Raw genomic sequence first — 22,392 nt, 5'->3', positions numbered from 1 at the left:
ATCAAAATGAAAGACAAGTTTCTTTATACCCAGTCATCAAAATGAAATAGATGCATTCCTTGAAAGATGCAAATCACCAAAACTGACACAAGCAGAAATCAAAAATCAGAATAGCCCTATGTGACTATACTTGTAACTTAAAACCCCCACAAAGAAAACTAATATAAAACATCTAATGAATAGTACCAACCTTACACAAACTCTTTGAGCATATAAAGGAAAAGCAAACACTTCCCATAAAATTTTTATAGATTTATGCATTAATACCAAAACCAGACAAGGATATAACACGAAAATTAAAATTAATTTATATAACACTATTCCTCATAACCACACATGCAAAAAATCTTCAATAAAATAGTAGCAGATTGAATCCAGCAACTCATAGAAAGTATAATCATCACCAAATGTGGTTTAATTCCAGGAAGGTGAGGTTGGTTTAACATTCAAAATCAAACAATAGGCCGCGCGCAGTGGCTCATGCCTGTAATCCCAGCACTCTGGGAGGCTGAGGTGGGCAGATCACTTGAGGCCAAGAGTTTGAGACCAGCCTGGCCAACATGGTAAGACCCTGTCTCTACTAAAAATACAAAAATCACCCAGGTGTGGTGGCGTGCACCTGTAGTCCCAGCTACTCGGGAGGCTGAGGCACAAGAAACACTTGAAACCAGGAGGCAGAGGTTGCAGTGAGCCAATATCGTGCCACTGCACTCCAGCCCAGGCAACAGAGCAAGACTGTCTCAAAAAAAAAAAAAAAAAAAAAAATTTAAAAAATTTAAAAAGTTTTTTTTTAATCAAATAATGACATTCACTATAGTAACAACAGCTCGAAAAGGAAAAACCATATGATCATCTCAACAAATGTCAAAAACTTATCTGACAAATTTCAACACCTGTTATCATAAAAACTATCAGCAAACTAGGAACAGAAGGAAGCTTTCTCAACCTAAGAGTCAGGATATCTAGGAAAAATATGCAGCTAACATCATACTTAAAGGTGAAAGACTAATGCATTCACTCAAGATTCTGTGTAAAACAAGCAATCTACCAGGCTTCTCACAAAGATCTGAAGAGAAAAGTAAAACTATCTTAACTTACAGACAACAGGACTGTATAGTTGGAAAATCCTAAGGATTCAAAATAAAATAACCCTACCAAAGCTAGTAGTGAATTTATAAGGATACAGGATAGATGCAAAGACAGTACACAAAACTTAACTCTATTTCCATACAGTAGCAACAAAGAGAAAATGAAAATATTTTCTAAATATCACTCACTGTAACAAAAAAACATAAAATATTTAGGCATAAATTTGACAAGAGATGCACAAAACTGCTATACTGAAACACACTGATGAGAGAAATTACAGATGATCTAAACAACAGAGATATCACGTTCATGGGTTGAAAGATATAATATTGTTGAGTGTCAGGAAACAGTTCTCTATGAGTATATTGTGTTTTTACACATCTTCCCTTTGTTCCTATCTTTTAAAAACGTCTGTATTGTGAACAGCCTTGGAAAACAGGGACAGTTTCTTCTTCTTCAGCAACTAGCAGCCATGCTTATTATATGACACAAAAGATTTGTTTCCCTAAGCTTAAGATTTCTGTCTATAATACAACCTGCTACAGGTGCAGATCTCACTCAGCCATCTCAGTGTTGCTCCATGTGAAATGGAGCTGAGGGAACTGGCACATAGACAAAAACTACCTCAAAACGGATCAAGACAAACAAAAGCTAAAACTATCAAGCTTCTAGAAGAAACCAAAGTGTCTTCACAATCTTGGAAGGAGGCAAAAATGTCTTAGACATCACAAAGAAAGCACTAACCATGAAAGAAAAAGTAATTATGACTTCTCAAAATTAAAAATTTATACTCATCAAAAGAATCAATAAAATTAATAGGCAAGCTACAACTAGGAGAATATATTCACAACACATGTATCAGACCAAAGATTTGTATTCATAATATATAGAGAGAACTCTTACTAATATGTAGGAAAAAAAAAAGGCATACAACACAATTTAAGAATGGGCAAATTACTTGAACAGACACTTCACCAAAAAAAACACACACGCAAAGGACATGTAAAAGTCCTCTAATTCATTAGTCCCTAGGGAAATTTAGATTAAGACCACAATGAGGAACCACTACATAACCACTAAAATGGTTAGAATTTAAAAAACTGACAATATCAAATGTTGGTGAAAATGTAAAGCCACTAGAATTCTCACACACTGCTGGTGGAAGTGGTTGGGAGAACAGTTAAGCAACTTCTTATAAAGTTAAATATATAGTTACCCCATGACTCAGCAATTCTAGTCTCAAGTATTTACCTAAGAGAAATGAAAATATATGCATACAAAAATGTCTATGTAAGAATGTTCACAGCATTTTGTTCATAGTAGCCAAAAACTATAATCCAAACATCCAACGAGTGAATACATAATTAAACTGTGCTATATTCTTAGCATGGAATACCACTCAGCAGTTAAAAGGAACAAATTACTGATACCTGCAGCATCATTAGTAAGTCTTAAAAGCATCATGCTGAATGCAAGTAGCCAAGCACAAAATGTATGATTCCATTCATATGATTGATGCTTTAAAATACGTAAAACTAATCTATGATGAAAGAAATCAAAACAGTAGTTGTTTGGGATTGGTGTTGCAGGTAGGAACCAGAGCAAAGAATTGAAGGACTGACTGCCAAGGACCCAAGAGATCTTTCTAGGATGATAGAAATGTTTTATATCTTGTCAGAGGTGTGGATAAACTAATGTACGCATTTGTCAAAATGTAAAACTGTTGAAACTTAAAATTTATGCATTTTACTGCATGTAAATTATATCTTAATAAAAACATTAAGGTGAAAAAGGTGTATGGGCATTTTTCAACAAATAAATTGCAGAGAGAGAGAGACCACAAGCAAGGGAGAACTCTTCGATAGATTAAAAGACTAATAAATCAAATTGATCTATTGTAATATGTGGACCTTACTCGAATTCTGATTCTAACTGTAAGAATAGAAAGAAAGAAAGAAAGACCATTTATGACATTCAGTACATAACAGTCAATGTGAGGCCAGGCGCGCTCGCTCACACCAGCACTTCGGGGGGGCCAAGGCAGGTGAATCACCTGAGGTCAGGAGTTCGAGACCAGCCTGCCCAATATGGTGACACCCCATCTCTACTAAAAATACAAAAATTAGCCAGGTGTAGTGTTGGGTGCCTGTAATCACAGCTACTCGGAGACTGAGGCAGGAGAATCACTTGAACCCAGGAGGTGGAGGTTGCAGTGAGCCAAACTTACACCACTGCACTCCAGCCTGGGTGACAAGAGTGAAACTCCATCTCTAAATAAATAAATGGAAATGTGAACATTAGCTGGATGCTTGATACTAATTCTACTGTATTGAAGACATTTTAACCATAGTTTTACCCTCAACTCTTTTAGTATTCCATTAAAATATATACATGTTTGAGTCTATCAATCTTAAACTTAACCATATCCCCTGCAACATATTTCATTAACAAAATTTTAATAAGGGAACAAGAGTAAGTTTGGTTGATGAGAGAGGGTAAATGAGAAGGTATGTTGTAGGTGGCAGTTTCTCAGTCCTTGTTCAAAAGTGATGTCTTATAGCCCTAATCCTTATGTCAGATCTCTGTGCAGTACAGATGGCCTATAAAATATAATGAAATACTAACTTGATCTTCTATATTCTGATTTTCAATAATTCACCTATGCAAGCAAAAGCATCTAACAAAGTTTTTATCAAGTTATTTTATATAAAATTTGGTTCTTATACAAAATTAAAATATCAGAATTTGATAAAATAAAACTTTCCATAATTTAACAATGATGTTGATGAATTGAGACTGAGAAGTTCTAGACTATGAAAGGGATTTATATCACAGATACAAGCATCTTTGGTAACCTCTTCAGAAGAGAATAAATAGAAGTAAATTCCCTTATTTTCTGAGATCAAAACCTCTAGTAGCTCAAAAAAAAAAGTTGTAACAATTTTAGGTCACCTCCATCTACGGTTCTCAGGGCACTGAGATAAATGAACTCAATAATGGCACCTTCCAATTAGGCGAGTTTATAAATCAACCTACAAAGTTGGGGAGAAAGAACACGTAGGCAGACCTGGAATCCTTAAGTAAGCTTCTCTCTTTCCACAAAAGCAGTTCAGAGATCTGTAAATACGTCCTGTAAGGCCAATCACAAAACTCCTCCGGTTTTAAGAGCAGAAAATTCTTTACAACTAAGGGCCTGTATTTTTTCCTTCATCTGCTACCTATACCTCTCATAAGTATAACCTCTATTCATCTTTCTTGTCCTCTTACTCAGCCTTAGGCCTAGTTAAAAAAAAAAAGGAATATATTAATTTTTTTCTTAATATTGAACTTCCAAGAGACCACCAATATAAGCAGCAACTCCAAACTCTTGAACAACAAAACTTTATAAACTTTCTGTATCTGTGGTAACAATTCCATCAATGAGAAAAACAAGCTATTAAAGAAATAATTATTTTTGAAAAGTAGAGGGCCACCTATGTAAAGAGACTGCTTTAAAAAAAAAAAAAATCCAGTATTTGGCAGCTATAGCTCCTGCTACAAGAGTACAGAGAATATTTCTTTCTTTCTCAACACAATTTTTTTTTTTTTTGGAAATGAAAAAGCAGGAAGACTTAGCTTTCTTTCTCAGTCAATTATCAATTGAAAAGAGAGAGCCAAATACCTGTATAATTCAGTATGTTACAAGGACGCTAGAATATTTATTTTTAAAAGTCTCTAGTTCACCTAATTATATGCTAAATTTTTTTAAAATACATGTTAATAAAAAACATGTGTTTATGGAAAAATACACAATATCAACACCGAACGTATTTCAATTCTCCCCAAAATTAATCCATAAATGTAATGCAACCTACTAAAACTCCAACAGAGGGAGAGGGGACAAGATAAAAAAAATTTTAAGATGAAGTAGAAAATTATACACACATAAGATAGCCAAGAAAAATATTTATGGAAAAGCCGTTAAGCTAGTATTTAAAAATTATAGCACAACAGTCTGATACTTCTGTGTGAACTGACAGATAAATGGAAAAGCAGAGGAAATATTTCACCCATACTACAAGAATATGACAAAAATGGTATTTCAAAGTGGTTAAGAAGGATAATTCAAAATAAAAGGTATCGGAACAAATGGGAAATAATCTTGAAATATAAAATTATTTCACTACTTCACTCTCTAGAACAAAACAAACTGCAAATAAATCAAATAATTAAATGTTAAAATGAAATCATAAAAAGTATAAAAGTACTTACTAGGAGTAAACATGGGGGAAAATTTTTATGATCTTCAAGAAGGATTTTCTAAGAATTACATAAAACTCAATGACTTTTTTCACTTTTATGACTCAAAGTCATAAAAGAAAATGATAAATCTGACTACATAAAAATTTCTAAACAGAAAAACATACCATATGGTCAAAATACAAATAACAAATGAATAAAAAGTTTTCAAGACATATGACAAAAGGCTAGTTTCCTTACAATGCAGATTAACTGAATCTACGTATATGAGACCAAAAACCCAAAAGAATAGGCAAAAGCTGTGATCAGAAAAAATTTGACACCTAAGCCTATGAAAAATGACTCAAATTTAAAAGAACAATTTGCTAAACAATGTATTAGTTCACTAATATACTGTGTTGGTAAAGATATAAGGGAAAAGGTACCTTAACAAGTTGGTGGGAATAAAGGTTGGAACCATTCTTTGAATGACACTTTGGCATTAGCTACCAACATTTTAAATGCAAATATCCTTTGAAGCAGTAATACTACTTGCACAGATTTATCCTACAACATATATAATGGCATGTATTCCCAAAGAAGTATATACAAGAGTGTTCACAGAAATAGTATTTGTAAGAGAAAAAACTAAGTATCAACCCAAATAACCATCAATAAAGGACTGATTAAATAAAATATGGTACATCCCCAGAGTCCTCTGCATCTATTTTTGTGGAAAATACAGTGAAAAGGATATACATGTATAAATAAATATTTATCCACAGATTATCTCTAAACAGATACTCAAGAAACTACTAACAAAGGGTGGATCTACAGAAGACAATTTGTGGAAATCTGGGTAACAGGTAGAAAGAGTTACTTTTCTGTGTATTCTTGTAGTACTGTTTGGAATTGTTACCTTGTATATATAAATAAATAAATGCTTTCATAAGATTTGGGATTTTTATTGAGAGAAGATATTATAGTAATTCTAGAACTATACAGAATATGAAGATCAGCATCTTACTCATTCAACAAACTGTGTGCCTATCACATCTAAGGCACTGCAATGCAGACACAATGCATATAGTCCTTTTCCTCAAAGAAAAAGGTCACAGCACCTTTCCTCAAGGAGTACACTGTCTGGTGGAGGAAAGAAATCAGTAACCATACCATTACCTTATATAGAATGATATATACTATGAAGAGGTAAGAACAGAATATTATGGAAACACGTGATGAAAGCAACTTAAAAATCAATGATCATCATTCCAAGAAACATAAATATCAATAGCTTAAATATGAAATTATCAACTCCTCCTTTGGGGTTAAAAAGGATGATGATGGCATTAGTCTGAGAAAATCTTAGCATCAGTAAAACTGAGTCTCATCACTTTGCATACCTATGTCCTGCACTAGCTATCCACAAAGGTCACATTCATTCAAACACTACTGAGAACTATGGTTTTACCATTACCGTTCCCATCCCTTGTGCTGTCATCCTCAGAAGAACCTGATCCCTTTAGAAACAGAAACAAAAAGTCTCAAAGAATGTACCATAAGTATAGTATATCTGCAACATTTACTTCTATTTATTTAAGGGTTCCAGGGAAGAATCAAGAAATAGCCATTCAGTTTATACTTTTATCCTGGGCTAGCAAAGTACCTTTAAAAGGAACCATTAAATTGAGGCTTTGAATCAAGTTATTCTAATAAGTTGCTTGAAGGTATATTATGAAAATAACTGGCGGGGCACAGTGGCTCACACCTGTAATTTCAACACTTTCAGAAGTCGAGGTGGGAGAATTGCTTGAGCCCAGGAGTTCAAGACCAACCTGGCCAACATAGTAAGACCCCATCTTTAAAAAAATAAAAATAAGGCTGGGAGCAGCGGCTCACACCTGTAATCCCAGAACTGTGGGACGCCGAGGCAGGTGGGTCACCTGAGGTCAGGAGTTCAAGACCAGCCTGGCCAACATGGTGAAACCCCGTCTCTACTAAGAATACAAAAATTAGCCAGGTGTGGTGGCACATGCCTGTGGTCCCAGCTACTCGGGAGGCTGAGGCAGGTGAATTGCTGGAACCTAGGAGGTGGAGGTTGCAGTGAGCCAAGATTGCGCCACTGCACTCCAGCCTGGGCTACAGAGCAAGACTCCACCTCAAAAATAAAATAAAATAAAAATAAAAATAAAAATATATTTAGGCTGGGTGTGGTGGCTCACGCCTGTAAACCCAGCACTTCGAGAAGACTGCTTGAGCTCAGGAATTTGAGCCCAGCCTGGGCAACATGGCGAAACCCTATCTGCACGAAAAATACAAAAATTAGCCGGGCGTGGTGGTACGTGCCTGTGGTCCCAGCTAGTTGGGAGGCTGAGGTGGCAGGATCACTTGAGCCCAGAAGATGAGGCTGCAGTGAGCCAAGACTGCACCACTATACTTTTAGCCTGGGTGAAAGAGCAAGACCCTGTCTCCAAAATATAAATACATAAATATAAAAGTTTTTTTAAAAAATAAAATTTTAAAAAAATTTTAAAAATAGCCAGCATGGTGGTGTGCACCTGTAGTCTCAGCTACCTGGGGGGCTGAAGTGGGAGGACTGCTTAAGCCCAGGAGGTCAAGGGTAGAGTGAGCCATAATCATGCCACTGCACTCCAGCCTGAGCGACAGAGTAAGACTCTGTCTCAAAAGTAACAAACAAACAAACAAAAAAAAAACTTGCCAGGCATGGTGGCTCATGCCTGTAATCCCAGCACTTTGGGAGGCCCAGGCAGGAGGATCGCTTCAGTCCCCAAGTTTGAGACCAGCCTGGACAAAAGTGAGACCATTGTTTTTTGGTTTTTAGATTTTTTAAAAGAAAATAACTACACGAAAAACAAAGCCAATTAATGGACAATAGGTAACATGCTCCTTTTCAGAAATGTTTTTATAACATGGCAAATCCTTTAAGTTTACAATAATATAGCACTAAAATAGCATGTTTTCTAAACACTATTCCATGCAGTTATTTATCAGTGGTTCCACATATATCCATCACTTCATTTTAAAAAGGATTTGAGAGAGTTTGCAAATCACTAAAAAAAAAAAAAAAAAAAAAAAAAAAAAAAAAAAAAAAAAAAACCACAAATTTGACACTGAGTTGCCCAGGAACCAATCTGAAACATAATTCACCACCATATCCATAAGGAGTATACTTATTCCCAACTTTTAAAAATAAGAAATGGCTTAACCAGAAATTATTCAGAATCATAAAAATGAAAGTGGGGAATGGACAGGGCATGACTTTCTTGTGTTTAGAAGCATCCACTTCCTGGGAACTTGGACTTTATATTAAGAACTGATACCTAATATTTAAACCATATGTCACTCAAAATCTTAAAATTTCTAATACATGCTACTACGCCAATAAAAATGATCATATAATAAATGGCTTCATGATAGTAAAAACTAGTAATTTTTAAGCCCCAACCCATAATCTGTATTTATGAGCAATATTCAATTTTATACAAATTTTCATGGCAATTAAATTTTGGCAGTCTCTGAAACTGATTTAATAAGCACTAATATTCTTTTCTTTGTCTTTACATTCATGGTTTCCAAGTCCTATCAATTCGTCTTTCATACAGCCTCTTCGTAAACTAACTATAAAAACAGATTCACAGCCAATTAAAGAAAGCGTGCTTCTTATACTCTTATATTCCTCCCTTCTATTCCATTTTCACTGAATGAACAAATAATGAAATAGTTCAGGTCCTACTCATCTCTCTCAGAACTACTGTAATAGCTTTCTAAATAATTCATCTGTTTTTTCCTTCCCACCTATCTTGAATATTGTCACCAATTTTCTAATACTACTTTCACGGTGACTTGCCTCAGTTCAAATAACCTTCAATGGCTGTCTTCCCAAAGCCAAAAGCTCTAATTCGAGAGGGGGTGAAAAACAATAACTTTAGAAACAACAATTAATAAAAACAATTTTGGTTTCATAATATAAATTACCAAAAGCCAAGGGCAACTGGATAGCAGAGCATGGATGAAAGTGGAATGATAAAACCCAAATTCCTTAATTTGGCATTCAGTATCTTTCAGAATCCAGATCTACATATTTTCGGTCTTAATTAACCTTGGTTTAGAACATGTCCAGAGACCAGTTCGAAGTCACCCTTAATTATGTTTGCACTGCTCTCAAATCAATTTCTAGCCAGAGTTTTCTGCGCATATCCTCAAAGCCTAACTTAACCAACCACTAAGCCAAGTATTTTCCCATGAAAAATGGCCCTCAAGTGAGAGGTTTTAGTCTCACTTCAGTTACTGCATTGCGATGGAGATGCTCTGGGCACAACAGCAAACAGTAAAATTACAACTTATTAACAGATGAAAATCAGGGCTTACTCATAAATAACGTAAACAGCAATGTTAAACAGACAAGTGTCAGTGATCTAGAAACCCTCTCTTCCAGGTAGGCTAGTCTATGCTTCTAACCCTGCTCTGCACATTTCTCACCTTTGTCTCACATCAGTCCTCTCAGTAGCCCTGAATCTTCCAAACTTATTTTAGTTCCAAAATCACAATATAATTATTTAATAAGCATATTTTTATTTTTTTAAAAAGCTAAACGTTTTTACCATTGCCTGTTAGAGACCCCCAATGATCTGGGTGGGTAAGGCCACCTCTTCACTCTCCCACTAGTTTTTCTCACTAGTCTTACACTAGATTCTCAGACACAAAGAGCTCATTCCTGCCTCAGGGTTTTGCCCTGAAGTTGCTTGGAAATGTTTTCTCTCTGCAGCTCAAATCTCACCTTCTAAGCCTTTCTTAGTGTCACCTAACCTAAAAAAGCCCCCATAAATCCCCATCATTCTCTATGCCATTATCCTGTTTATTTTCCTCATAACACCACTATTCTGGGTTCTTTATTTATGTGCTTATTATCTGTACTCTCCCAAGGGGGAGCATGTGTCTTGCTTATTGCTATACCCTCAAAGCTTAGAATAGATCCTGTCTCTTGGTAGGTAATCACTAATGGGTTGAATTAATGAACAAACTCTTGAATACATTAAGAAATCCAGACACATTGAAAATGGTTAACTATCCACAACCATAATCACAATGTTCTTACACTTACTAAAAAAACTAAAGTTTCCCAATAGGTATCATCAATATGGTATTAGGGAACTCTGTAGAACAGGCAATATTCTTTCCCCATTGCCTTCCAACCTCAGCATTCCAACACACAAGATTCCAAGAGAGTGCTGTCACCCCCTGAATCCCTAATGTTCAAAGACAGAACTCTTTTCTTTGTTCCCATACCATTACAAGATTAGTATGCTTTTGTCAATCATTAAACTTCCTGTGGCCAGGCACAGTGGCTCATGCCTGTAATCCCAACACTTTGGGAGGCCAAGGTGGGTGGATCACCAGAGGTCAGGAGTTCAAGACCAGCCTGGCCAACATGGTAAAATCCCGTCTCTACTAAAAATACAAAAATTAGCCATGTGTGGTGGCAGGCGCCTGTAATCCCAGCTACTTGGGAGGCTGAGGCAGGAGAATCACTTGAACCTGGGAGGCGGAGGTTGCAGTGAGCCAAGATTGCGTCATTGCACTCCAGCCTGGTGACAAGGGGGAGACTATCTCAAAAAAAAAAAAAAAATTCCTGTTTAAAAACTTATTTCATATTTTTCTCTCTTACCTCAGTTTCCCTCAAGTATGTCTTTTTCATAAAGAAAAAAGAAAAGATTGAGTTACTCCTCATCTTCTAAGACCTTTAATATGGCAATTAGTGTTTTGAGTAGTATGGGGGTGAGGAGTCCGTCAACATCAAAATATTACTAAAAAGCATCGCAATTGGCTTATTTTCCCCCATTATGGAGAAGTGAATTGAGAAAAAAAAAAAATCAGACTGATTTTCTTTTAAGAAATGAATCACCTCTAGCATCCTACAAGGCTATGAAGATTTCCAAGCAGGCAGTTACACTACTTGATTCTTGACCTTTTATACATAAAGCTCCTACTGCCAGTGGGACACTTTCTGTCCCCGAAGTAGCAAGTACTTATGAATGCATATAATATTATGCATTCTCAGTCTCTAACAAACGTGATTTTTTTCGCTTCCAAAATAATTTCCCAAGATGAAAACGGCAATAAAACAATGTGCCTAATAATAACATACAATCCGGAACTTAGGTGAATGAAAGAACTTGAAAACTATTTTACAGACCATACACAGTCATGCCTCGCTGAACAGGGGGAACAGGATCTGAGAAATGTATTGTTAGGCAATTCTGTCGTTGTGCAAACCTCACAGTATACTTACACAAACCTAGATGGTAGAGCCTACTACACACCTATATGTAGGCTATATGGTATAATCAATTGCTCCTAGGCTACTGACCTATACAGGATGTTACTGTAGGCAACTGTAACACAATGGTATTTGTGTAGTGTTTATCTAAACATACCTAAAATAACACTGTACAAAGGATTAAAAGATGGCACACGTGTACAGGGCACTGGCCATGAATAGAGCTTGCCAGCCTGGAAGCTGCTGTGGACGTGAGTAGTGAGTGAATGTGAAGGCCTAGGACATTACCATGTACTACTGTACAACTTACAGACACTCTACGGTTAGGCTACACTAAATTTATCTTTAGATATATCTTTTCAATAATAAATCAACCTTAGCTTACTGTATCTTTTCTATTTTATAAACTTTTTGGCTCTTTTGTAATAACGTTTAACTTAAAACACAAACACATTTTAAAGCTATAGAAAAGAAATTTTATATTCTTATTCTATAAGCTTTTTTCTATTTTTTTTTTTAACTTTTGTTAAAAACTAAGATACAAACGCAAAACCCTAGGCCTACACAGGGTCAAGATCAAGACGTCGCTAGGCGGCAGGAATTTTTCAGCTCCATTACAACCTTATGGAGCCACCGTTGCAAATGCGGTCTGTCCTTGACCTAAACGTCGTTATGAGGCACGTGACCGTATTTTGATTCTGTAACCTAAAACATATCCTTCTGAAAAACAGTATTTCTAACCAATATATATGAAAATGTCTGTCTCAAAACATTTCTCTGTGTCTCATGGTAAATCTGCCACGAGTTCAATTAGCCAATTCCTGGCAAGGAATCCACAGGTTTTCCCTTCTTTAGGAATGTCAACCATTTTGCCTTTTATTTTTTTCTGTAAGATTCAATTATGATGCACTAAGAGGCTGGGCCAAGTCCACACTAACAGCAATTCCTCCGACCCTGCAGCTAAAACCCCGGCAGAACTACGCCCCCTCGAACACAATGCCTAGATCCCCTTTCCCTGGCTCGGTTTAGCTGGTGGGGAGCAGTCCACATCACACCCCGGGGAGCTGGGCGGTGGCAGGACTTTACCAGAACTCTCTCCTTCCCATTTCTCCACGCACCACACCACTGGAGGCGCTCTCCCTTCACTGCGGTTGGGTCAATGTGGACGTTTTCCACTCGGCCAGCTCCCCACGAGCACAGGAGGAGGGGGAGGGGAAGCGCAAAGGGGCCACCCACGCCAGCCAGGAGGTGAGGAGGGAGCCCGGGGCAGAATGCAGGCCAACAGACCCGCAGCAAAATTGCACCTTTTCCAAAGGAGCTACCCAGACGGGTAGACAAAAGCACCTCCTAAAAATATCTGGGTGCCAAGGCCTTTCCTTCCTCACCTCGAAGCCCAACCAACCCAATAAATCCACAACCCTGGCTCTCGAGTATATACCCGGCTCCTACTACGGGTGGGTGCCTAACTTCCGAGAATCGGTACGCTGGGCATCACACAGGGTGGAAGTGGGAGCCGGGAGCGGTGCACGTGTTCCCCAAAACCAAGACGGACAATAAGAACAAACCCGGGCTCCAAGGGCCGCCCCACCCTTCTCCCCGCGCTTCCAACCAGACGGGGCGCCATCGCCCCAAAGTCCGCAGACAAAGCGCCCTCGGGGCGGAGAGGAGGGCCCAGCCCAAAGCATCTGGGGCTGCACACAAAAGAGGGAGGGGCGCGAGGGGCGGCGCGAAGCGAGAGGGCGCGGCACTCACCCACTGAGCCCGAGGAGCCCCTGCGCTTGGGCGCGGCCGGGGTGGAGGGGGGCGCGGCGGGAGCCGGGGCTGGCGGGGTCCACACGGGCTCTGCCTGGGGGCTCACGCTGGCCGGGGGAGGAGGGGGAGGCCGGGCCGGAGGCTCGTCGTCCTCAGGGAGCTTGGAGGGCGAGACTGCGGCAGCAGACAGCGGGGATGGCGCGGGCACGGTCGACGACACCGGGCTCGGGTCCCAAGACGGCTGCCGCTCCGGGGCGACGGGGGGAGCGGCCGGCAGGGGTCCCCGGGGCGCCGGCGGCACGAAGTCATTTCCGAAGTCCATCAGGGGCGCGCCGGCGGCAGGGGCGGTGGGCACTGGGGCCGCGGACAGCCCGGCGGCGGGCTTCCTCTCCAGCACCTCCAGCTCCTCCAGGTCTTCGTCCTCGTCCTCCTCTTCCTCCTCCTCTTCTTCCTCCTCGTCCTCGGGCTCCCTCACGAACTGGTACTTGAACGCGGGCTGCGGCCGGGGTGGGCTGTCCGAGGACGAGACCAGAGGCGACTGGTCCAGGTCTTCCATGGCTGGAGGGTGGAGATGATGCTGCAGCTGCTGCCGCCGCCGCCGGGGCCGCGTCTCAGAGCCGCGGGCGGTTGTGGGGGTTGGGGAGGACTGAGAGGGGCTGGGCCGACTGAGCCGAGGGACCTACTGTGGTGACGGCTCCCGGAACAATGAGACTGCTCCTCCTGCCTCCGCGCCGGTGATGCGCCACCCGCTCTGTCCCCAGTTGCCGCCGCCGCCCAGATGAGCTAGGAGTGAGGCCAGCGGACTCTCCGCCCAGTTTGGCGTGACTCACCCTCCCCGGGGGAGCGCAGGGACTGGCGCGGGAGGGAGAGAGCCAATCGGCTACAGGATCGAGAAGATAGGCGACCAGCCGGGCCAACGGAAAGGGAAGGAGATGAAAGTGGGTGGGGACTACGGCACTTCCTCTCTCTTACCGGCTGGGATTGCGTTCAATGGGCGGGGCTGAGAGCTGGGAGCTCCACCCCCACTTTGGGTAACTGTGAGTTGGGGTGGGGTCTTGGCCTTGCCCGCAGCTGGGGGTCCGTATGTCGTTAGAGCACTGGGAAAGGGGGCGGGCTGCTGGCTGGGAGGGGTCGGCGCGGTTTCTGGCGCGCCACCGGAAGGGCGTTATCCTGGGGGAACTGAGAGTGGAAACTTTCCTCCCGGGAAAGGAAGAAACCCGACTGGAGAAAGGTATTAACGGGACTGTGAAGTGGGCCCTAAGGATTTTTAAAGATTTTTGAAATAAAAGGTTATTTGTTCACTTAAAGTTCCAAACTACATCACTACTACTACCACCCTAAAATAAGAAAAAAATTGTTTTTTGACAGTTAGGCTCACTCAGTCTAAACCGCAGCCCCCGAAATTGGGAGGAAAACAGCTGTGCTGAATTAACTAGGGATCTGGGGCCGACCATTTGAAAGTCTGCTCTTCTTCCAAAGAGAGTTTGGGGCCTTGCCTGCTGGACTCTTACATGGTAAGAGAGTGAGTCACCCAAAGAGAGAGGCAGCTGGGAGACAGGAAAGTGGAAATACAAAGATGCCTTGGAAAGCTAATTTGGTTCACGTTACATTTCAGTCACCTTAGGTTCATGAGTCAACATTTCGGATGATTCAGGCTTTCTGGGAGTCAGGAAGCCCCATAGTCATTGGTTTGATATGCAGGAATAAGCATGATCCCCATTCCACTTTTTATGAGGCTGGAGAGTTTAAAGAAAGTAGTTGCAGAACATCTTTGTAAGAATCAGGATCCTTTTATCTTTCTGATTTACCTTTCAAAAATATTCACTGCATGCCTACTCTGGAGGCCCTGGAGAGAAGAGGATAACCTGCTTTCAAGTTGCTCAAAGTCTAAATCTGTGCTGTACCTGACAGGTACTGGCTACTTGTGGCTACTGATTGAACACTCAGAATGTATGTAGCTAGGCTGAAATTAGATGTGCTGTAAGTGTAAAATGCGCACTGGATTTCAAGAATTAGTACCTCCGAAATGTAAAATATCTCAGCTTTCGTGTTGACTGAATGTTGAAACTGATATTTTGGATATATTGGGATAAGTATAATATTATTAAATTAATTTTACTTGTTCTTTTTAAAGCAGCTTCTAGAGTTTTTTAAATACATAATGGCTCACATTATATTTCTTTTGGACAGTGCTAGTCTAGATTAATAATTAAGAAAGTTTGATTGCCATGGGGAATCACTGGCAAATTCTTAGCTCCAACTAATTTATATTACTGTGGCTTAATTTGGGTATTAAAAAAGAAAAGTAAGAGTTGGAGGGAGGGATAAATAGGTGGAACACAGAAGATTTTGGGGGCAGTGAAACTGTTCTGTATTATCCTGTAATGGTGGATACAAAACATTATGCATTTGACAAAACCCACAGGACTATACAACAGAAAGAGTGAACCCTAATGTAGACTATTGACTTTAGTTAATGATATATCAATATCAGTTCATCAGTTGTAACAAATGTACCACCTCAATGCGTTATGTTAATAATAGAGGAAACTGTGGCTGGGGGCAGGAGTGGGAGTGTATGGGAACTCTGTACTTCCTGTTCAGCTTTTCTGTAAACCTAAAACTGCTCTAAGAAATAAAGTTTATGAACCTTTAAAAAAGGAAAAGAATAAAGATTTCCTGGCAATGTTACTTGATTGGGTTAATTATCAACAATATATTCAAGACCTATCACATTAATTCCACAGAGAGCTGGCTTTATTTGTACAAAACGTTTGTGACTTGCTTTGAGTTTGGTTTTATTTTTTGGAGGGATTGGGAAGAGTAGGAAGAGAGATGTATTGATGTAGAATTTTGGGGCGGGAAGTTAATGCCAAATGAATTTAAACAAAACAAATTTCTACAATGATGACTACAAGAGACATATTTGAAGTCTTTGTCAAATATTTATCAAAAATTATCAAAAATTTTCCTGATTTTCAACCAATTGCATAGACGTACAAAAATATACTAACAGTATTTTATGATACGACCTTTTCTGTTGTCACAGTTTAGCTATCAGCAGTCTTCCCTGCATGCTTTTCCCACTATGACTGTTCTGAAATTCCTTAATGATAAGTTTCACAGGGCTTTTATGTATGTCTAATATAAACAAATTACGTTATTTGCAAGTTGTTTATATGATATTTCTGCATTCATATATACCTGTACCTACTACTACTAAAATAGTCTCAAAGGAGTATCTTTAATCAAAGTTTCACAAAAGAATAATTATAAATAGATTTACAATTTTAATAGGAAATAGCAGTTAATATTGATGCAATAATATAAGCACTATCTGGTGCAGAATAAAAATAAATTTTATTAATCTCAGTGACTTCTAAAAAAATAAGTATTTGATAGATAGATGAGTAAAGAGTTTGCCCAGCTTTCATAGAATGATCAACAAAGCAAAAAGAAAGGAGGCTGTTGCTGCTCTACCACAATTAAAAGTAAAGCTAGTTATACATTGTTGTAACTAGATGTAAATATCACTATCACTAACAAAATTCTGGTGGACATTTGAACCAGTTAAAAGAAAAATGCACATTCTAGATACTAATAATAGTTTTAAAATAATTATTCAATAATTTATATTTGAAAATAGCTTATCGGACGGGCACGGTGACTCATGCCTATAATCCCAGCACTTTGGGTGGCTGAGGCGAGTAGATCTCTTGAGGTCAGGAGTTTGAGACCAGCCTGGCCAACATGGTGAAACCCCATCTCTACTAAAAATACCAAATTAGCAGGGCATGGTGGTGCACACCTGTAACCCCAGCTACTTGGGAGGCTGAGGCAGGAGAATTGCTTGGACCTGAGAGGCAGGGGTTGCAGTGAGCCAGGATCATGCCATTGCACTCCAGCCTGGGTGAAAAGAGCGAAACTCCATCTCAAAAAAAAAAAAAAAGAAACAAAGAAAAGAAAATACCTTATCAGAAGTAGAAGATTAAAGTTTTCAGATACCACTGGTTAGTAGCTGTTCTCTCTGAGAACACTAAAAGAGATCCAGCCTGGTAGAATCATAGAATCTCAGGGTTGGGAGAACTTTGGGAGGTCAGCTTAACCAATCTCTCTTCCATTATCATGGTCTCACTTATAAGCAAGAGCTAAATAAAGTGTACATATGGACATAGAGTTTGGAATGATAGTGGAGACTCAGAAGACTGGAGAAAAGGAGAGGGGATGATGAGAAATTCCTTATTGGTACAATGTACATTATTAGGGTGATGGATACACTAAAAGGGTGACCACTATGCAATCAATACATGCAAAAAAATTACACTTGTACCCATAAATTTATACAAATAAAAAATTTAAATAGTTAAAATAAAAAAATTCTTAAGAGTACCAAAATGATGTTTCAGTCTCTTTTAAATAGAAAGATTGAATGTAATTCAGTGGTGCTCTTGAATACAGGCCCGTCATTTTCAGTAGGTGAAAAAGCTGTGGTTGACTGCTCTTGAAACAGGTGTGTCTGTAATCCACCTCTCATCTTTCTTATCTTGCTGAACCATCCCTTTTGTGCTTTCACTTTATACTTTTTAATAAGAGAAATATTTGTTGGGTATACAGTCTGCACCAGGCCCTGCTCAAGACTTTGAAGAATACAGCACTAAGCCAAACAGACACAAACATGCTTGCATGTTTTCAGTAAGAGACCTATTACTTGGGGAAATCACCGCTTCTATTTCTATAGTATTATACCTTATTTGCAGAATGCTAAATTGACACATAAACTGGTATTTGTAGAACAAGTTAATTGTCCTTGCATTATGTATGCCCCTCAAAAGAGTTAAAAGGCGTAGGATGGGTATACTCTTGCCTACATGTAGCAGGACGTGAACACCAGAGTGGGTTCGGTAAGAGAAGAAAGATGAGAGGTGGGTTGTAGAGAAACCTGTTCCAAGAGCAGTCAACCACAGCTTTTTCACCTCTGAAAATGACTTGCCTGTGTTCAGGAGCGCCACTGAATGACATTTGACCTTTCTACGTAAAAAGGACTGAAATATCATTTTGGCACCCTTAAGTGAAAAATTAACAGCGTGCTAAGTTGTTGTCCCTATCATTTTGCTGGGATTTTAGATTTTATGAAATGTACCATTTTGTGAAATGCAGTTCATGGTTCTGTTCAACATCTTAACATATTAAATCCATTCTGTAATAAGAATAGAAATATAAATGTAAGATCAACTTCTTCAGTCATGTTAGTTAAGCATTGACAGTTAGTGTTGGATCTAAAATAAAAATGTTAAGTCCCAAAAAGAAATCCCATAATAAGCAAGTGAAAGCCATAATTAAAACTGAACCAAATCTTTCTCTTTTAACTGTTTTCGGTCCCCTGCATTATTAGAAATTAGGCTATTTGAATATGCATTGTTTCCCTGGAGAAATTTATTTTGATCTAGCAAAAAAATTATTTCAGATCCGAGAAAGTTAATTTTGATCTACCAGTACAAAACCAAGCAGAAGACATCCTATGCTGTCTTAGACAAATAAAAATGTGTCCTCATATGAAGAAAGAAGGCAGAAAAGAGTCCACAAAATTTAACAACTCATTCTAATATATAACTTATTATTTTTAATACTTAACGGTTGAAGTCTAAGTTCTGTTATTTAATCTTCAATGGAGATAGATAGAAACCAAGTGGTCACTGTCTTTAAACATTGTTCATTGATTCAACTAAAACCTACTGACCTTGGCCGGGCGCGGTGGCTCACGCCTGTAATCCCAGCACTTTGGGAGGCCGAGGCAGGCGGATCACGAGGTCAGGAGATCAGGATGATCCTGGCTAACATGGTGAAACCCCGTCTCTACTAAAAATACAAAAAAAATTAGCCAGGCGTGGTGGCGGGCGCCTGTAGTCCCAGCTACTCAGGAGGCTGAGGCAGGAGAATGGCGTGAACCTGGGAGGCAGAGCTTGCAGTGAGCAGAGATCGCGCCACTGCACTCCAGCCTGGGCGACAGAGCGAGACTCCGTCTCAAAAAAAAAAACAAAAAAAACAAAAACAAAAACCTACTGACCATCTAGGCTCTGGTGATAAATAATAGATAAAACACATTTCCTAATGTCAAAGAATGTATAGTCTAGTTTACATAAGAATGTATATCTATAAATATGTGTATATATAGATGTATACATGTATATACATATATGTATATGATATAGATTTATGTATCTATATATACATGTATGTGTTTGTGTGTGTGTGTATATATATCTGTACACACACAGTAGTTCCACTTAATCCATGCTTTCACTTTCCGTGGTCTTAGTTACCCTCAGTCAGCTGCAGTTCAAAAATATTAAAATGAAAACTCCAGAAATAAACAATTCATAAGTTTTAAATTGTGTGCTGTTCTGAGTAGCATGATGAAATCTCAAGCAGTCCCCTTCTGTCCCTCAAGGGAGGTGAATCATCCCTTTGTCCAGTGATCACACTATCTATGCTCCCTGCCCTCCCCTCGTGATAGTCACTTAGCAGCCATCCCTTTGATCAGATCGGCTGTCATGGTATCACAGTGCTGCATTCAGGTAACCCTTATTTTACGTAACAATGGCCCCAGAGTGTGAGGGTAAGGACGCTGGCAATCTGGATATGCCAAAGAGAAGTCATAAAGTGCTTCCTTTACATGAAAAGGTGAGCCGGCTGTGGTGGCTCGTACCTGTAATTCCACACTTTGAGAGGTGAAGGTGGGCAAATCACTTGAGGTCAGGAGTTCAGGACCAGCTTGGGCAACATGGCGAACCTGATTTCTACAAAAAATACAAAAATTAGCTGGGCGTGATGGAGTGTGTCACCCAAACTGGGTGACAGAGCAAGACCCCATTTCAAAAAAAAAAAAGTCAGGTAGAAGTGAAACTTCTCTGGATATCCTCTTTCTGTAGTTTTGACTTTCAAATTATGTAACTGTATTGCCTATTTAAAAAGTATTTAATTTAGAAATTATTGTTGAAATAAGTTCCCAATATAGTGATTATGTGTTCTGCATCACAACTCAGGATGCCCACTCTGTTTATTAAAGCAGAGTAAAAAAAACAGGTTGGAATTTTAAAACTCAGGCCTATGTAACAAAGCCAGAAATTTTACAATGGAGAATCAGAGGTTATGCAATAAGATATAATTCCTAGGTTTAGGTAGTAGGCTTGATCTCAAAATAAGGCTTGTTATCCAGAAAGTAACCCAACCCCCTTCATAGACCTCTTTGGGATGCTTTGAAGACTTCTGACCCCAGAAAAAATGCACAGACACAAAACATAATTTTTCAATGGTTCATGCATGTTTCAAAGCCCATCCATGGATGTCAATAAATTTAGCTGCCAATACATTTACATTGCTCTCCTATTTAACTGGAGATGAATTTACATACCTGAAACAACTAAATAACCATACAGTGGTATTAAATATCTGCATAGCTTAGCAAGAAAGCCAAATAGGGAAGAAATCAGTGGGTCTGATATGATGTATGCGGATTTTTTGGAGGAGCTGAGAAATGACCTCACTCTCAAAATAGTAGGATTCGGAGGCATAGAAGGTACAGAAAATAGAGCACAGGCATTTGAGAAGAGAGCAAAGTATATATGGGAACCACAGGACACAGGTCTAATTGAAGTAAGGATTTGTGTTAGCAAATTGTATAAGGAAAGCACCTAGCACAGAGTCAGGCACTTCGGTACTCAATTAATAGTAATTATTATTATTATTGCTACTATTAGAGCAGAATAAGGTCACATAGCTAAGGTGAAGCCATGTTCTAAAGGACCTTGAATGTCACAAAAGCAATTAAGACTTGATAAGTCACTCTATTTTTGAGCAGAAGAACTTGATTGAGCAAACTATTTGGAACATGTGAAGAATGCGTTTGAGAAAGTGAAAAGAGGATGGGTACTAAGAGTAGTTCACCCAGGCCTCGTGGTTCACGCCTATAATCCCAGCACCTAGGGAGGCCAAAGCAGAGGCTTGCTTGAGGCCAGTAGTTTGAGAACAGCCTGGGCAACATAGCAAAAACCCATCTCTACAAAAAATAAAAAATTAGCTGGGTGTGATTGTGCATGCATGTGGTTCTAGCTACTTGGGAGGCTAAGACGGGAGGATCACTTGAGCCAAGGAGGTCGAGGTTACAGTAAGCCATGATTGTACCATTGCCCTCCAGCTTGGGCAACAGAGCAAAATCCTATCTCAAAAATAAAATAAATAAATAATAGAGTAGTTCAGTGGGTTTCGATCACAAAGCTAAAGAGAACTAAAACTAGGATGGTGGGAGTGGAAATAAAGGACCTATTTGAGGGACTTTAAAAACTGGAGAGGCCTCAGGGACTGATTCATGATCTACAAGGGATAAAGGAGAGGGAAAAGTTGGAGGGAATATTTTTAAATTTACATTATTATTATCATTTCCTTATTAAATATTACTAAATTAATCTTCTATTCTTTAGATTCTATGAGTGTTGCACTACTAGAATGTTTGTTCTGGGTAAAGGATGCAAACATCCTTGATGAAGCTCCCCACGGATCTTACCAAAACTAGGCTGAGATATGATGTAGGAGGGAATCAGGGGTTTCTCTTCAGCCATGAACAGCTTTTAACTGAATGTGTAGGTGGTGATAATGTTAAATGTACCACACAAAATCAGATTCATTTTTTTACCCATACGAAATTTCCATGGTGTACATGCCAGCTACCAGCCACTTTCAGGCTTGTCTATGCTTAACAGCTTCTGAACTGTTTGTTGATGAAATTTTAGTGGAAATTCTTATAGTAGAATCCCAAATGTTCTCTTACTGTGTTAAGCCTGATTCATGGTAGTTGGAGGTTTTCATTCTCTCTTGGTGATTACATTGGGTCTGCAGCTGCTGGAAGCAGAAAGAAGAGGGAAAATAAAGTGGTGCTTCCAGGTTGCTAAGAAAAATGGAAAAAAATCAAAGAAATGACAGATAGCTTTAGAAATCATCTCTACAGTCAAGGTTTATTTCAGTCACGTGGCAGCTCTGTT

General features: G+C 39.2%; 1 protein-coding gene and 1 long non-coding RNA gene across 3 annotated transcripts in view; one reads left to right on the top strand and one right to left on the bottom strand.

Moving 5' to 3' along the window:
* The window catches only part of RTN4 (reticulon 4), an 81,256-nt gene extending 63,602 nt beyond the window's left edge, over positions 1 to 17,654 (bottom strand). For both annotated transcript variants that reach the window (XM_008956255.4, XM_034953151.3), the window contains exon 1: positions 13,358 to 17,654. In XM_008956255.4, coding sequence (XP_008954503.3) covers positions 13,358 to 13,913 — 556 coding nt within the window. In that variant the 5' untranslated portion in view covers positions 13,914 to 17,654. The remainder of the gene's footprint in view (positions 1 to 13,357) is intronic.
* LOC117979152 (uncharacterized) overlaps positions 14,463 to 22,392 on the top strand; it is a 36,436-nt gene continuing 28,506 nt past the window's right edge. Inside the window, exon 1 of the long non-coding RNA XR_004669825.3 lies at positions 14,463 to 14,588. This is a non-coding gene — a long non-coding RNA (uncharacterized LOC117979152). The remainder of the gene's footprint in view (positions 14,589 to 22,392) is intronic.

Source organism: Pan paniscus, chromosome 12 (genome assembly GCF_029289425.2).
Source record: "Pan paniscus chromosome 12, NHGRI_mPanPan1-v2.0_pri, whole genome shotgun sequence".
NCBI classification, from domain to species: Eukaryota; Metazoa; Chordata; class Mammalia; order Primates; family Hominidae; genus Pan; species Pan paniscus.
This window is presented reverse-complemented; position numbering and strand designations above follow the sequence as displayed.